The following is a 17,484-nucleotide window of genomic DNA, read 5'->3' as shown; positions in this document are numbered from 1 at the left end:
CCCCATAGGGTGGGTATATGGACAAAATGAGACATATTTGCATAACAGATACTCAATACATGACAACTGGATCAAAAGTTACATGTAACCTTTAGTTTTTTCCAACTGACAAAACATCCAGGTGTTTTTATCTTAATAAAAAGAACTCAAAATTGTTTCCCTGTAATAATCTATAGAAACTATTATTCAGTTTCAAATACAATCTTGAAAACTGAAACTAAACCAAAGGTCATGCTTATGAAGATCTGAAATATCCCATAAAAAGTATAAAAACCAGGGTGACTGGTCATCAGTTAGTCCAAATTCAATTGGACTATTGAATACAATTCCTAAACAGAAATAAAAATATCAAGGCAAATATTCTTGGTACATAAAAAATGATTTCCCACATGAATAATATCTAAATATATTTTATAGTGGCTTAAAATAAACTAAGTCTTTCTTCCTTCATGTATGGCTGAAATATTTACTAAATAAATAAATAAATAAGATAGCTAAAATTACAGTGCCATCTAGAGGCAAAGTAAATAAGATGGCAAATTTTATTCCTTTCATACTCAACATTTATAAGAAAAATTTTTAAAATATTTTTTCCTTGTTGATAGAACTTTACTTTTATTTATTTAGATGTGGTGCTGAGAATCAAACCCAGTGATTCACATATACTAGGCAGCACTCTACCACTAAGCTACAACCCCAACCCCAGATTTTTGTAATTTATACACTCATTTTCTAATTCCATTTACAGAATATAACTTATGAAATAAAGTTAAAACATTTTTTTCTAATAAAAAAATTTTACTACCTGAAGAACATCACTTCATTCTCAATAAACAAACTCTGAAGGCAATTTAAAAAAAACAATAGTGCTATAATATCCAATTATTTTGTTTTGAGATTTATTTATTGGCAAGTTATAAAATTCCAAAAACAGTAACTTTTCAGTATTTAAAAAAAAAACACACACTTCATCATCTTAAACGAACATTTTCTTTTATTTTTTTCTCTTTCAAGCTTGCACCTTAAGACATTTATTTATAATAACTTAAATGTTTGTTAGGCACTTCTTATATTAGTTAGTACTCATGAAATCCTCACACAAATCCTATGGACTGAGTAAAGTCTATATTAACATACCTATTACAAATGTTGAAACTGAAGCTCAGAAACTTAAGTATCTTACCCAACGCTATAACTAGCAGAGCCAGGGTTCAAACTGGGGGAGTTTCTCTCTAATATTTGTGTTTTTAATCACCATGCCAACATGCCTCTCATTTGTAAGTTAAATTCAGTGCCTTATTGCATTTGTAGTATCTTTTAGGGGAGCAATAGTTTCTAATGTTACTAAATCTTTCATCATGATTTTTAATAACTACATGTTTGCCATCAATTTGGTATATCTCATTTTATTTATATTGATTATTTAATGCAGTCACTGAAATTATTTCTGATTTCTTTTACCATATAGAACAATACTGCAACAAGCAAATTTTGCACTGCAAATAGTTTTTTCCCTTCTTTTGAATTTTCTTATGCTGACTTTCCCTAAATGGTTAGACTGACTTTAAGAAGATAAAAGTGACTTGTTATTAATATATAATGATCCATACTATTTTCCAGACTTCATCATGATATAATGCAATGAAAGGATGCTCAGATCTTCTCTTTTCAATTAAAACATATCTGTCCTTCTCCCCCAAACACAATTAACTGACAAAAAGTCATTAGGATTGATACTATATTTATAGTAGCACAATTTACAATAGCGAAACTGTAGAACCAACCTAGATACCCTAGATGAATGGATTAAAAAATGTTGCCACATTTTTATATACACAATGGAATATTACTCAGCAATAAAAGAGAATAAAATCATGGCATTTGAAGGTAAATGGATGGAGTTAGAGAAAATAATGCTAAGTGAAGTTAGCCAATCCAAAAAAAAAAAAACAAATGTCAAATGTTTTCTGATATAAGGAGGTTGATTCATAGTGGGGGAGGAAGAGGGAACATGGGAGGAAGAGACCAAATCTAGATAGGGCAGAGGGATGGGAGGGAAGGGAAGGTGCATGGGGCTAGAAATGATGGTGGAATGTGATGAACATTATTATCCAAAGTATATAGATGAAGACACTAATTGGTGTGAATATACTTTGTAAACAACCAGAGATATGAAAAATTGTGCTCTATATGTGTAATAAGAATCGTAATGTATTACACTGTCATATATAAAATAATTTAAAAAAAGAATGATTCATGATGTGAGACAGTGAAATCAACAAACATTAAGTTTTTGAAATGGGCAAAATGCTTTCTTCTTTTAGCAACAGAAAAAGTAAAAATAATCCTCTTACTTATCACTTATGAAGATGACATTGTCTTGATTCTCAAAAAAGAATCAAATTCATTGGTAATTTATCAGAGCTGGATCTAAGTAGAGATCTGACTCTAAAGTCTGTATTTTAGATAATAACCCCAAAAGCTAGTGTGGGAATATTAACATGATATGAAAATATTTATTTCAAGTTTTATCAATTATTTGTTTCATAAAGGGGTAATAAATAACCTGGAATACCTATTATAAAGAAGGATAACAATATTTTCCTCATATGTAGTTATAAACAATAATTTAAAAAACAGAAAAGGATGACATTTTTTAAAAAAAATATTTTTAGTTGTAGACGGATACAATACTTTTTATTTTATTTATTTATATGCGGTGCTGAGGATTGAACCCAGGGCCTCATACGTGCTAGGCAAGTGCTCTACCACTGAGCTACAACCCCAGCCCATGATGACATTATTAATTAGCAAAATGCTTCATCTGTTTCTCTCCAAACATAAATGATTTCAATGCAATCTAGTTTCACCTGTGTTCTAAGCAAGGAGCTAGAGGATATGAATACTATTTCACAATTTTTATCTTAAGTGTTAGCTTACAGCAATATATGGTATTAACAGTTTAAAACAATTGGCACCTTTATGACACAGAATAAAGTTCACTGAAGCATGATAAAATAGAAACAACATAGGCTTTCACACAGACCTTAAATTCAGACCCTGACACTTACTTGCTATATGTCCCCTGGAACTTTAAAGCATCAAATTCCCCAACTTCTCAGGATGCTGTGAAAAATCAAAGGAGACAACAATTACGAAGCTCCTAGCATATGGTAGACAGTCACGAAATTTTAGCTACCTTTCCTTCAACGACTGGCACACACACAATTATATCAAGGGTATCAGTTAGTTTTTTTTTTTTTTTTATTTAAGGGTATCAGTTTTAAATGTCATACTTCATTACTTCCCTCAGACAAACTGTGGCATAACATGAAGCATCAAGATTAAAAGAGATCAAAAGAGATAAAGTTGATTCATCGATGTGGGAACCTTCCATTTTGACATCATGATCTCCCATTAGTTGGTATGAGAGATTATGGGCATGTTTCAAAATCTGTCTATAGCATCCTGGTACGTTCAGTTTCAGAGTAGGTACTTTAAACCTACATGTCTGTAGTCCATCTCTGCTAAGTGTTTCCTGGTACCATTGCCCTACTTGATTCTTCGGGTACTGAATATTGTATCCAAGTACGGGAAGAACCACCTGTGAATGGAAAAAAAAATACATGAAACAGCCTTCAGAAAAATGTATGTATGATCATATTTTACTTGTATGACTGGGACCTACATCTGTAAAAACAGTTCAAGATGTGTGGTGTATGTGTGTGTGTATGTATATAAATACGCACACTACAGTCAGCCAACAACATGCTTTGGACATTAAACTACAATATTTTTAATGCACCAAGTAAAGAAAAAAGCAAACTCTTTTGTGAGTCCCAAATAAAGGACTCACAATAACTAAGGTGATTCCATTTACCAAGATGTGATTCTATTTATATGACATTCTTTCAAAAGCAATACCATATGACAGAAAATAAATAAGTGGTTGCCAGGGGTTGTAGATGGGAGTGGAGGTTAACTATAAAAGTACATGAGGGCTGGCTGCAGTGGCATATGCCTGTAAACCCAGTGGCTCCAAAGGCTGAGGCAGGAGGATCTTGAGTTCAAAGCCGGCACAGCAACTCAGTGAGACTCAATCTCTAAATAAAATACAAATAAGGGCTGGAGATGTGTCAGTGGGTAAGCACCCCTGGGTTCAATCCCCAATGCCAAAAAAAAAGTACATGGGGAAATTTGGGTTAGAGATGAAACTATTCTTTATATTGATTTTTATGACAGTCACATGACTTTATATGCTTATAAAACATGTAGAACTGTAAAGTGAACTTATACATAAATTATAACCTAATTTAAAAGTTTTTAAAAATTTCTCTAAAGCAGGGGAAACTGGTCAACATTCTGTCTTTAGGGAACAAGGTTTACAGTTAGATTTTAGTGAACGTGTTTTTTAAGCAAGTTTACCTGGTGTATTGTATATGTGTTAGCTGATTCCTCTTCTTCCGTCACCAGATGAACCTATTTAAAATATTTATATATATGAATAACTCCCAAATGTTAAAATTACCTCAAATTTCTCTAACTGTTGCGTATAATTTGATTCCTATACTGAATATGCAAACAAACAAGATCTTTTCATAATTTGTCTTTGGAGACATAGACTACATAAAAACTAGAATATTTCTTCCTGCTTTAACTATTAATAACTAAAGTTGGAAAACAAGGAGAATGGTGGGTTAATCTGAACCAACAATCTTTTACTGATTTATAAGTTGTTCTTTATTATGGCGAATCAAAACTCTGTTTCTGTAAAATAAACCCCTCTAATGCCACCAACCTCTGTCCCCAACAAATATCATAATACTCTATGCTAGTGTGGTGTTTGTCAACATTTGTTTCATAGAATAGTAATAAGTGTCACAGAGAGAAGGAAAAAAAATAGATGTACATGATGAATTCAGTTTGAAAATTATTGCTCTCAACATTTAATATATAATATATACAATATAGTGTCTACATCCCAAGTCTACTTACCCACTGAGCCACATTCCAAGCCCTTTTTTGCATTTTATTTAGATACAGAGTCTCACTGAATTGCTTAGTGCCTTGCTAAGTTGCTAAGGCTGGCTTTGAACTTGTGATCCTTCTATACAATTCTGATTTCTCTTCTATATAAAAGCTCAAGTATAAAGGCAGCTATCATCTTGGATTTAAAGCATTCTGATATTTCCAAAATATCAGATTAAAAGGATTAAAAGCATTCTGACATTTCTAGAGCAGACATCATATAATATACTATCTACAACCCAAGTCTACTTGCTTTCCCCTCAATTTTTCCTACTCATCAGAAATTCCCCTCCTCTTTTCTCATTTTAGTTTTTTTTGTTCAATTATTGGTAAACAGCCCCTTTTAACAACACTCAGAAATGATATAAAGTTCTAATGCTGAGATGTGATCTGACCAAAATACAAGGGGTAGATAAATGACATAGGACTATGATCTTTCTTGAATCAAAACTTCTAGCTTTTTGTCTTCCATAGATTCATACACATAAGTATAATCTGTCTTCCATAGATCCATAGACATATTAAATAACAAAACAGATACAGCTGTTAATCTAGTAACCCATCAAAAGAGGAAATAAGATTAGTCCCCTATAGTTTTTAATTACAGATGTATAATATTGCATGCCCAATTATGCCATTTTTAGCAATCTTGTTCCTTTTCATCTTCATATTTTATAGTTTACCTCCTGTCATGCCTTTTCTTTTTTTTTTTAAAGAGAGAGAGAGAAAGAGAGAGAATTTTTTTTTTTACATTTATTTTTTAGTTTTTGGCGGACACAACATCTTTGTTTGCTGAGGATCGAACCCAGGCCGCACGCATGCCAGGTGAGCGCACTACCACTTGAGCCACATCCCCAGCCCCCTGTCATGCCTTTTCTTCTGTCAGTGCTAATAAAATATAATCAATAAGATTTAAAATATATAGTCTTTTTTCTGTTAGCAAAAGGAAATTCTGCAATTTTTCCAGCTCCAAAAAGAAGAATAGATACAATTCTGATCATAAAACTATCTTTGCAAATGTTATTTTGAATTAAAAAAGAATGACTTAAGTAGATCAGCTTTCTCAAGTTTTTTTATTTCTGATTTTTAATTATTTTTCTTATTTTTAATTATTTATCAGAAAATCACTCGCATATCTTTGCCCACATGATGTAAGTATAAAACCTATAAAACTGCTAAATTTCTTTTTCCACAGTTTGAGAGTCTGTTTCAGTCAAATAGCCATTCTTAGTAATAAGTGCTGTCCCCTGGTGATCACTTTCTTACCTAAATATTTATAAACCATCCATTTAATGAAACAGTGAAGTACACATCTGTTGTCTGGATTGTACAACCTTTACTTCCACTTTTCTGTACTAGCACCCTCATTTTCCAGGGGATCTTCTCCCAATTCTCAGATACACATTAGGTGGCATGGTCCCAGGAACACAGACTTAGTCAGATATTCCAGTCTACATTAATTTGTTTGGTATGGACATGTGACCCAGGCCAGGCCATTCCTATCCATTAAGATTCAATTCCATGGCTCCTGTACACATTGTTGGAAAAGAAAAGCCTCTTTCCTGCAGGAAAATGAATAGAGTTACGAGAAGTAAGCCTAGAGTTTCTAATAACTATCTTGCCATCAAAAACATATGCCAGGAAGAAAAGACATATTATTTAGAACACTGCTTAAGTCCCTGGATATAGCTGCGTCTGAATCAATCATAACTTTCAGTCATAAGGATGAATAAGTTCCTGGTGATTTTTCCTTAAATTAGTTTTACTTGAAACTAAAACACACATCTAGAATTTGTCATTAACTTAAATAATGCTTCTATCTTTCCTTAATTTTTGAAAAATCAGGCCCCACAATCTAGTTCTTGATGCTGACCCCTTTTTTATCTTCATGTAGTAGAGACCAATCTGGGTTAGGAGTCAAGAAGCAGGGTCTTCTAGTTCTGTTACTTGTGTGACTCTGGACCTTAATTCTTATCTATAAAAAACAGTCTCGAAGGTAATCCCAGTGGCTCAGAAGGCTGAGGCAGGAGGATCCTGAGTTCAAAGCCAGCCTCAGCAACTTAGCAAGGTCCTAAGTAACTCAGTGAGTTAATGTCTCTAAATTTAAAAAAAAAAAAAGAGAGAGAGAAAGAGATGGGAATGTGGCTCAGTGGTTAAGCACTCCTGGGTTCAATCCCTAGTACCCTCCCCACAAAAAAAAAAAGTCTTTTTCTTCTTTAAAATTCAATCCCTCATATGATGTAATATATAAGCACTGCTCAATTAGACAGACAAAAGAAATTAAAGGCATAAAAATAGGAAAAGAAGAAATTAAATTATCGCTATTTGCAGATGACATGATAATTTACTTAACAGACCCAAAAGGATCTACAAAGAAGCTGCTAGAGTTAATAAATGAATTCAGCAAAGTGGCAGGATATAAAATCAACACGCACAAATCAAAGGCATTCCTGTATATCAGCAACAAAACCTCTGAAATGGAAATGAGGAAAACCACTCCATTCACAATATCCTCAAAGAAAATAAGATACTTGGGAATCAACCTAACAAAAGAGGTGAAAGATTTATACAATGAAAACTACAGAACCTTAAAGAGAGAGATAGAAGAAGATCTCAGAAGATGGAAAAATGTACCCTGTTCATGGATAGGCAGAACTAACATCATCAAAATGGCGATATTACCCAAAGTTCTCTACAGGTTTAATGCGATGCCAATCAGAATCCCAAAGACATTTCTTGTAGAAATAGATAAAGCAATCATGAAATTCATATGGAAAAACAAAAGACCCAGAATAGCAAAAGCAATTCTAAGCAGGAAGTGTGAATCTGGAGGTATAGCGATACCAGAGCTCAAACTGTACTACAAAGCAATAGTAACAAAAACAGCATGGTACTGGTACCAAAACAGGCAGGTGGACCAATGGTACAGAATAGAGGACACAGAGACTAATCCACAAAGTTACAACTATCTTATATTTGATAAAGGGGCTAAAAACATGCAATGGAGGAAGGATAGCATCTTCAACAAATGGTGCTGGGAAAATTGGAAATCCATATGCAACAAAATGAAATTGAATCCCTTTCTCTCGCCAGCCACAAAAGTTAACTCAAAATGGATCAAGGAGCTAGATATAAAAACAGAGACACTGCGTCTGATAGAAGGAAAAGTTGGCTACGATCTACATATTGTGGGGTCGGGCTCCAAATTCCTTAATAGAACGCCCGTAGCCCAAGAGTTAATGACAAGAATAAACAAATGGGACCTACTTAAACTAAAAAGTTTTTTCTCAGCAAGAGAAACAGTAAAAGAGGTAAATAGAGAGCCTACATCCTGGGAACAAATTTTTACCCCTCACACCTCAGACAGAGCCCTAATATCCAGAATGTACAAAGAACTCAAAAAATTAAACAATAAGATAACAAATAATCCAATCAACAAATGGGCCAAGGACCTGAACAGACACTTCTCAGAGGAGGACATACAATCAATCCACAAGCACATGAGAAAATGCTCAACATCTCTAGCAATCAGAGAAATGCAAATCAAAACCACCCTAAGATACCATTTCACTCCTGTAAGATTGGCAGCCATTATGAAGTCAAACAACAATAAGTGTTGGCGAGGATGTGGGGAAAAGGGCACACTTGTTCACTGCTGGTGGGACTGCAAAATGGTGAGGCCAATTTGGAAAGCAGTATGGAGATTCCTGGGAAAGCTGGGAATGGATCCACCATTTGACCCAGCTATTGCCCTTCTCGGACTATTCCCTGAGGACCTTAAAAGAGCACACTATACGGATACGGCCACATCAATGATTATAGCAGCACAATTCACAATAGCTAGACTGTGGAACCAACCTAGATGCCCTTCAATAGATGAGTGGATAAAAAAATTGTGGCAGCTATACACAATGGAGTATTATGCAGCACTAAGAAACGACAAAATCATAGAATTTGCAGGGAAATGGATGGCATTAGAGCAGATTATGCTAAGTGAAGCTAGCCAAGCCCTAAAAAACAAATGTCAAATGTCTTCTTTGATATAAAGAGAGCCACTAAGAATAGAACAGGAAGGAAGAGCATGAGGAAAAGACTAACAGTAAACTAAGACGAATGGGGGGAGAGAAAGGAAGAGAGAAGGGAAAACATATGGAAATGGTAGGAGACCTTCAGTGATACACAAAATAATAAGAGGTTATGAGGGGCAAGGGGGTGGGGGGAAAAAAAGGGGAGAGAATTGAACAACAGCAGAGGAGGTAGAGAGGGATGTTGGGAGGGGAGGGGAGGGGAGGGGGGATAGTAGGGGATAGGAAAGGTAGCAGAATACAACAGTCACTAATATGCCATTATGTAAAAATGTGAGTATGTAACAGAAGTGAGTCTGTATTATGTATTTGGGGAGTTCAAAACCCAATTGAGTCGATTGTATGAAAGATGATATGTCTTGAGCTCTGTAATGTTTTGAACAACCAATAAAAAAAAAAAAAGAAAAAAAAAAAATAAGCACTGCTCAAATCCTTTAAAACTTATTTGGGAGACTGACTTAAGATAATGCTGGAAAACAATCATTTATTCCTTTTTTATTACAATATTATAAAATAAAATTTCACACATAATTTAGGGAATCTAGTTTCATAATTTAGTTAAAACCCACAGAGATAACATACTACTTGAACAGAGAAAAAAATGAAAGGATCAACTTTTATGATATAAATAGTTATAATTTCATTAATGTAAATGTCATTAAAACATTGTTAATCTAACCACTATGGAAAACAGTATGGAGATTCCTCAGAAAACTTGAAATGGAACCATTTGACCCAGTTATCCCACTCCTCAGTTTATACCCAAAGGACTTAAAATTAGCATACTACAGTGACACAGCCACATAAACGTTTATAGTAGCTCAATTCACAATAGCTAAGTTATGAAACCAAGTTAGATGCTCTCCAACAGATGAATGGATAAAGAAAATGTGGTACATATACACAATGGAATATTACTCAGCCTTAAAGAAGAATGAAATATGGCATTTGCAAGTAAATGGATGGAGCTGGAGAAAAATCATGCTAAGTGAAATAAGCCAATCCCCCAAAACCAAAGGCTTATAAAATGTTCTCTGTGATAAGTGCATGCTTATCCATAATTGGGATGGGGGTAGAAGAGAATGAAGGAACTTTAGATTGTGTAGAAGGGAGTGAGGTGTGGGGAGGGGATGTAGAAATGGGAAGGATGGTGGAATGAGATGGACATTATTACCCTATATACATGTATGATTACACTACTGGTGTGACTCTGCACCATATACAGCCAGGGGAATGAGAAGTTGTGCTCCATTTTTATACAATGTGTCAAAAATGCATTCTACTGTCATGTATAACAAATTAGAACAAATTAAAAAAATTTTTTTAAATGTTACTATGAAATAAAAAACATAGTTAAGAGGAAAAAAGGCAGTTATGAAATCATATTTACATAAAATCACATTTATAGAAAAGAAACATAATATTACGTATTCTGTGTATCATGACTATAAAACTTACTTTTCTTTTGACATTTTAAGTTTTGTGCTTCTAAGCCTTTCCTTTTATTTTCTCAATGTTAACTAATGGAATAAAACCCCACTTTCTGTGGATATTTATGTAAAAACATGGAGAAAAATCTAGAAAGTCAAATGCCGATCAACAGAGGTTGATTTTGCAGAGACAAGGAGGGAATCAAATTAGTGTAGCTAAAGGAATGAAGCCCCAACTGCTATGTTTTGACTTTAATTTTTCTTGTTTTGTGCATTGCTCATGTGATTTTTTTTTAAAGTCAATTCTTTAAAGGAAGTTTTAAATGGCACCACGTACCATTCTCACTCCATATCACTTACTATTTTTATTTTTCCATTTTCTTTTTTTTTAAATATTTATTTAGTTGTAGATGAACACAGAGTATCTTCATTCATTTTTATGTGGTGCTGGGGATTGAACCCAGTCCCTCACACATGCGAGGCAAGCACTTCACCACTGAGCCACATCCTCAAACCCAATATTTTTCCATTTTCTAACTTGTTAATCCTCAATTGACAGAGAATAGAAGCAGATGATCAATACTAAGTAAAAATAAATAAAAAGTATGCTTAGTTTGAAAGTGTTTCCAAAATCAGAGGTTCTGAAAATTAATGTCTCTGATATGATAATTAAATCTCCTCAATGAATGATACTTACTTTAGTACTTGGAAAATGCTCATCAACATCTTCATCCAAACAGATCAAATCACCCTCCACTACTTTTGATCCATAGGTTTCAAGTCGGTAAGACGCTGCCTCATTCCAAATTTTGCTGCTATATGCATGAATATAGAATAAGCGCATGGAATGGGGAAAAGAGAACCATGCCTGGATACAACCCTCCTCTGTCATGCCAAAGCGATGTAATGCCTCCAACAACGCTCTCTCTCGAACTTTGAATTCAGGCATCAATGAAAGTGTGCCTTTAGCATCCTCTGAAATGAAAAGCAAATCAGATAGCCACTTTTATTTAAAAGCCACTATGGAGATTTTTCTTATGCTGTCTAAATGAGAAGCAATCAACATATATATGAAGATGACTTTTTTATTTGTTCGTTTTAGTTATATATGACATTACAATGTATTTTAATATATCATCCATACATGAAGTATAACTTCCCATTCTTGTGGTTGTACATGATGTGGAGTTACACTAGATGTGTATTCATATATGAACAAGGGAAAGTTATGTCCAATTCATTCAACTGTTTTTCTCATTCCCATACCAACTCCCTTTCCCTCCAATCCACCCTGTTCCAATCCGGTGAACCTCCACTCCTTCCTCCTGGCGCCCTGCCTATTGTGAGTCAGCATCCACATATCAGAGAGAACATTTGGCCTTTCATTTTTGGAAATTGGCTTATTTCACTTTAGATGATAGTCTACCATTCCATCAATTTACCAGCAAATGCCATAATTTCATTCTTCTTTAAGGATGAGTAATATTCCATTGTGTATATGTAACACATTTTCTTTATCCATTCATCTACTGAAGGACACCTAGGTTGGTTCCATACCTTAGTTATTGAGAACTGAGCTGCTATGAACACTAACGTGGCCTCATCACTACAATATGTTGAGTTTAATTCCTTTGGATATATACCCAGAGTGGGATAACTGGGTCAAATGGTGGTTCCATTCAAGGTGTTCTCAGGACTCTCCATACTGCTTTCCAGAGTGGTTGCACCAAATTGCAGTCCCACCAGCAATGTATGAGTACCTTTCTCCTCACATCCTCACCAACATTTACTATTATTTGTATTCTTGATAATTGCCATTCTGACTGGAGTGAGATGAAATCTCAGTGTTGTTTTAATTTGCATTTTTCTAATTGCTAGTGATATTAAACATTTTTTCATATATTTATTGACTGTTCATATTTCTTCTTCTCTGAAGTGTCTGTTCAATTCCTTTGCCCATTTATTGATTGGGTTATTTGAATTTAAGTTTTTTGAGTTTTTTATGTATCTTGGAGATTAATGCTGTATCCGAGGTACAAGTGGCAAAGATTTTTTCCCACTCTGTAGACTGTTTCTGTTCTTGATTGTTTCCTTTGGAGTGAAGAAGTTTTTTAGTTTGATACCATCCCATTTATTGATTCTTGATTTTATTTCTTGCACTTTAGGTGTCTTGTTGAGGAATTCAATTCCTAAGGTGACATGATGGAGATTTGGGCCCACTTTTTTTTTTTTTTGTACTGGGAATTGAACTCAGAGGCATTCAACCACTGAGTCACATCCTCAGCCCAATTTTGTATTTTATTTAGAGACAGGTTCTCATTGAGTTGCTCAGCACCTCGCTTTTGCTGGGGCTGGCTTTTGAACTCAAAATCCTCCTGCCTCGGCCTTCAGAGCTGCTGGAATTAAAGGTGTATGCCATCGCGGCTGGCTGGGCTGACTTTTGTTAAGACGATTTTTAACACTATCAGTTAAACCTAGCTATATTGGCCTTCCTTTTACTTTCCTTGCTTTAAAAAAAAAAAATGAAAAAATTCCAACATCAGTATCAGTAACAGCTTGCCAGAATTCCTTCCTTTAGAATAGAGCTAAACTAACTTGCAGGTTATTCAGAAGACTGCCAAACAAACAGCAACAACAACAAATATTCCCAAGAATTAAATAAGCTGCTGAGTCAGTAGGAACTAGAGATTTTAAAGAGTTATTTTGACTAGAACGGCAATATGTAAATCAATGGAAGGGTAACTGATGTGATACAGCAATCTGTATACGGGGAAAAATTGGGAGTTCATAACCCACTTGAATCAAACTGTGAAATATGATATATTAAGAACTATGTAATGTTTTGACGACCAACAATAAAAAAAAAAAAGAGTTATTTTGGACATATACACAGAATTTTTAGAGTAAGAAAGGATTGAGACCTGGATCCTTTCAGTATACTATTAGGCCTCACTAATGAGACACTTTTTTAAAGCATAGATTACTAAGCACTACTGCAAAGATGCTCATTCAGGTAGGGCCTTATAATTGACATTTTAATAAATACACAAGGTGTTTCTCATGCACATTAAAGTTTACGAATTACTGATATGAGAAAATTATCTTCACAGTCTCTATATCTATAGTAAGGTATAAACAAATAAGTCACCTTGAAATATCTTTTATTATTACTTAGATTATTCATAAAGTCAAAATGTTCATACTATTTATATATCATGGTGTGACATAAAAATATTTCTCTTCTGTGAATAATTATCTATATTAATATGTATATGATTAAAAATAATGACTAGAGATTTGAAAACTGATGTCTTTTATTTCAATGTAAGTGAAATTTAGTACAAACAGGTATGTTGATTGGGTATTTGAATGAACCTGAAATGGTATGGTTGCTTTGGTTATTTTTTAAATACAAGTACGATTTGTTCAGTATGGAGTATATGCCAGCCACTATTTTAAGGGTGTCATTTAAATCTCTTAACATCTTTTAGGTAACATTATTAGCTAAAATTTACAGACAAGAAAACAAAAACAATGGAGTTAAATGGCCTGCACAAGATCACACAGGTGGAAAGTACTTAAGTGAAAAGTGAAGTCCATGCCTTTTGACTGCAGCCTCACTCATTGCCACTTTTCTTCACTGCAGCCCATTAAGGGTTTTATGTATACACCATAACATTAATCTAAAATTATGAAGGCTGAGAGTCAGGAATATTTTACAACTAGATCAAAAACAATGCATAAAGTATTGAATATCAAAAATGAACTTTTAATTAGATTATGTTTCAATTCTTCACTGATTCTAATGAATTACACTGCCATCAGTACCATTTAAAATTTGGACCTCCTCTCTGCAGAGGGTTTCAGCTTAGAAAAACAAAAATACCATCTTATATTATATATCAGTATGGCTATGTATGGGATAAAGAAACTAACATACCAGTTTGAAGAAAATATTTCTTTGCTCTATTTACAGGATCATCCAAGTCTTCTGGTGTAAGAAATAATTTTATGGCCTTCACCTTGAAAAAATGAAGCAAACAAATATATATTAAATGAAAATCTCAACTTACTTTTTTAAAAACAGATTTAAATTCTTGGACACCCTAGTAGGATAGGCATTTAATGAATGATATTTGATGCTATAATTTTCTCTGGAGGCTTTCAAAAGTTAATAGTCAATGTTAAATAAACCTCCAAAATGAACTAATTTTATATGTAGATTTAAAACACTATAGACTGGGAAAAGTGCCCCCTCCCACAATCACTTCCGTAATTCTTCTTTTGTCATTCTTTTCCTAAATTGAGATGTGAACACAAGTATAAAGTAATGGCATAAATATTCAATACACACAACAAAATGGGGAAGGAAGCAAGTACAGGGAAATGGCATGCCATTGATTTCATTTCATTTGTGTTCTCAATTCCCTGAATTTCTTGGTCTTAAAAATAACTGCCAAAATCTTAATGAAAAGATTCTCAATTTTAATATTTTATTTTAAATTTAAAAATGACATCTACTCAGTTCCTATATTTTATCACTGTCTCCAGTACTGAGATTTATTTGTAGTATATATCTTAGAGTAAAAAGGGATCTTAAAAGAGGTCATTCAACCCAATCTCCCACTCAAGCTTCTTTTATAGTATTCAATCATTTAAAAAAAAATTAAAGCTCAAATTTTCTTGAGAGAGAGAGAGAGAATTTTTTAATATTTATTTTTTAGTTTTCTCGGCGGACACAACATCTTTGTTTGTATGTGGTACTGAGGATCGAACCCGGGCCGCACGCATGCCAGGCAAGCGCGCTACCGCTTGAGCCACATCCCCAGCCCCAAAAGCTCGAATTTTTTTTGACATATGGAATCTAAAAGAAAGAAGTTCAGTACCTTAGATAAAGGGGAATGAAGAGAAGGACGGGGAAATAGGAATAGGAAAGATAGTGAAATGAATCTGACATAATTTTCCTGTGTACATATATGAAAAAAACATAAGTGACACCCACCATTGTGTACATCCACAGAATGGGGTCCTAAATAGAATAAGACATAAATGTGCATGTATAATTTTACCAACAGAATCTACTATCATGTAAAGCTAAAAAGAATAGATTAAAAAAATTTTAAAGAATAAAGTGGTAAATAGGAAAATAAATATTTTAAAAAATGAAAAAGGAAAAGAGAACCAGAGCATTAAAAGTTCAATTGAACTTTTTTAAATATATATATTTAGTTTTTAGTTTGTAGGTGAACACAATATCTTTATTTTATTTTTATATGATGTTGAGGATCGAACCCAGCGCCCCGCGCATGCCAGGCAAGTGCGATACCGCTTGAGCCACATCCCCAGCCCCTAAATATATTTTTGATAACTTTATTTACTTTTTTTTTTAATGTGGTGCTGAGGATCGAACCCAGTGCCTCACTCATGTTAGGCAAAAGCTCTACCACTGAGCAACAGCCCCAGCCCCTCAACTGAACTTTTCAACAATCATCTGCTATGGGTCTGGCTTTCACAAAAGCTATATCCTTACTTCTCACAAAAATCTTGTGCTATACATGTGATCTCTATTTTACAGATAAGGAAACTTAGGCTCAGGAAAGTTAAATAGTCTCCCTATAGCAACACATTTGACAAATGGTGGAACTTAAGTAGAATGTATGCTATATCTTTTAAATCCCAAACATCTCTTCTTTCATACAACAAAATTTCAAATATTTTGTGTTAATTTTCTCTTCAGAGTTTTCCAGACTGAAGCAATACCATTTGTTAAACATTTTTCATGAATATGGCTTCTGGACCACGCTTTAGGGTATCAGTTATTTTCTAGTTGTTAAAGTCCTTCCTAAAATGTGAGGCCCAGAACTGAATACAAATTTACAGATGTGGTATAAATATACTGCTGTTAGCCATACTTAAGATGATGTTTAATGCGCAATGCTTCTCAGAAGTTTTGCTGCTTTTCTCTTCCACTCAAAACATTAGAACACAAATGAGTGAGCATTACACCATCATATGAATAATCTTGTATTTGTTCAAATATACAATTTTTATTGTGCACTCCATTCCAATGTAAAAATATGTGAACATATAACATGTAATTATAAATATAAATATACATTAAAGTTACATATACAAATATATGTGTGCGTACACACAGACAGACTTTTAACTGGTGAAATGCAGCTTCTTATTTGTGACATACATTTTTATTTTCATTTGAGACTAGTCAGATTTTGTTTTCAAATTTGTTGTTTCACTTTTAGTCTTTGGACTTTCTTTTTTATGATTTGTACGCTAGTCAGCTTTTTGTCGCTATGACCAAAATACCTAACATGAACAACTTAGATAGTCAGTTTTAGCTCACAATTTCAGAGGCTGTCTAAGGTCAGCTAACTTCACTGCTTTGGATCCAGGGTGAAACAGAATGACATGGCAGCAGGGAGTGGCAGAGGAATGCTGCTCTGCTCAAGGTGGTCAAGAGGCAGAGAGAAAGGGGGAAGGGGCCACAGGGAAGTTGAACCATTTCAGGGAATACTCTTAGCTACGCCCCACCTGTCTACAGTTACCACCTAATCAGTCTGTTCAAATAAGGATAGAGTGATTATGGTACAGTTTCACAATCCAATCACTTCCCCTCTGAATATTTCTGCATTAACACAGGAGCTTTTGGAGGACCCCTCATATCAAAATCATAGCAATCTGATATCTGATTTCTGTATGTATAGGGTATATTTCCTTTAAATCTTCTATTCCGTTCACTAAGAATTGAAGGAGTGTTAATTCTTTGCCAAGTCTCAAATGAGTATTATTAAGGTACACCACATGTGGTTTGTTTCTTTATAACATAATATCAAGAAAACAGTACTTGTTTAATAAATGTTCAATAAATATAATCTATGTGTGTATAAGTGTTCATAGGCTAAGGTTAAGAAAACAAGGGG

The 17,484-nt window shown here is 34.0% G+C and overlaps 1 protein-coding gene across 4 annotated transcripts in view; it reads right to left on the bottom strand.

Annotated features, from left to right (window-relative positions):
• Positions 1-976: 976 nt before the first annotated feature.
• The window catches only part of Pus7l (pseudouridine synthase 7 like), a 34,552-nt gene continuing 18,044 nt past the window's right edge, over positions 977-17,484 (bottom strand). For 3 of the 4 annotated variants that reach the window (XM_021726106.3, XM_005324849.5, XM_040280782.2), the window contains exons 6-9: positions 14,484-14,565; positions 11,241-11,518; positions 4,426-4,479; positions 977-3,604 (exon numbers count right to left, since the gene is read on the bottom strand). In XM_021726106.3, coding sequence (XP_021581781.1) covers positions 3,284-3,604; positions 4,426-4,479; positions 11,241-11,518; positions 14,484-14,565 — 735 coding nt within the window. In that variant the 3' untranslated portion in view covers positions 977-3,283. The remainder of the gene's footprint in view (positions 3,605-4,425; positions 4,480-11,240; positions 11,519-14,483; positions 14,566-17,484) is intronic. The other variant, XM_021726107.3, reaches the window with a different exon arrangement.

Source organism: Ictidomys tridecemlineatus, chromosome 6 (genome assembly GCF_052094955.1).
Source record: "Ictidomys tridecemlineatus isolate mIctTri1 chromosome 6, mIctTri1.hap1, whole genome shotgun sequence".
NCBI classification, from domain to species: Eukaryota; Metazoa; Chordata; class Mammalia; order Rodentia; family Sciuridae; genus Ictidomys; species Ictidomys tridecemlineatus.
The sequence above is the reverse complement of the archived record's forward strand: the minus strand, read 5'-3'. Positions and strand labels throughout refer to the sequence as shown.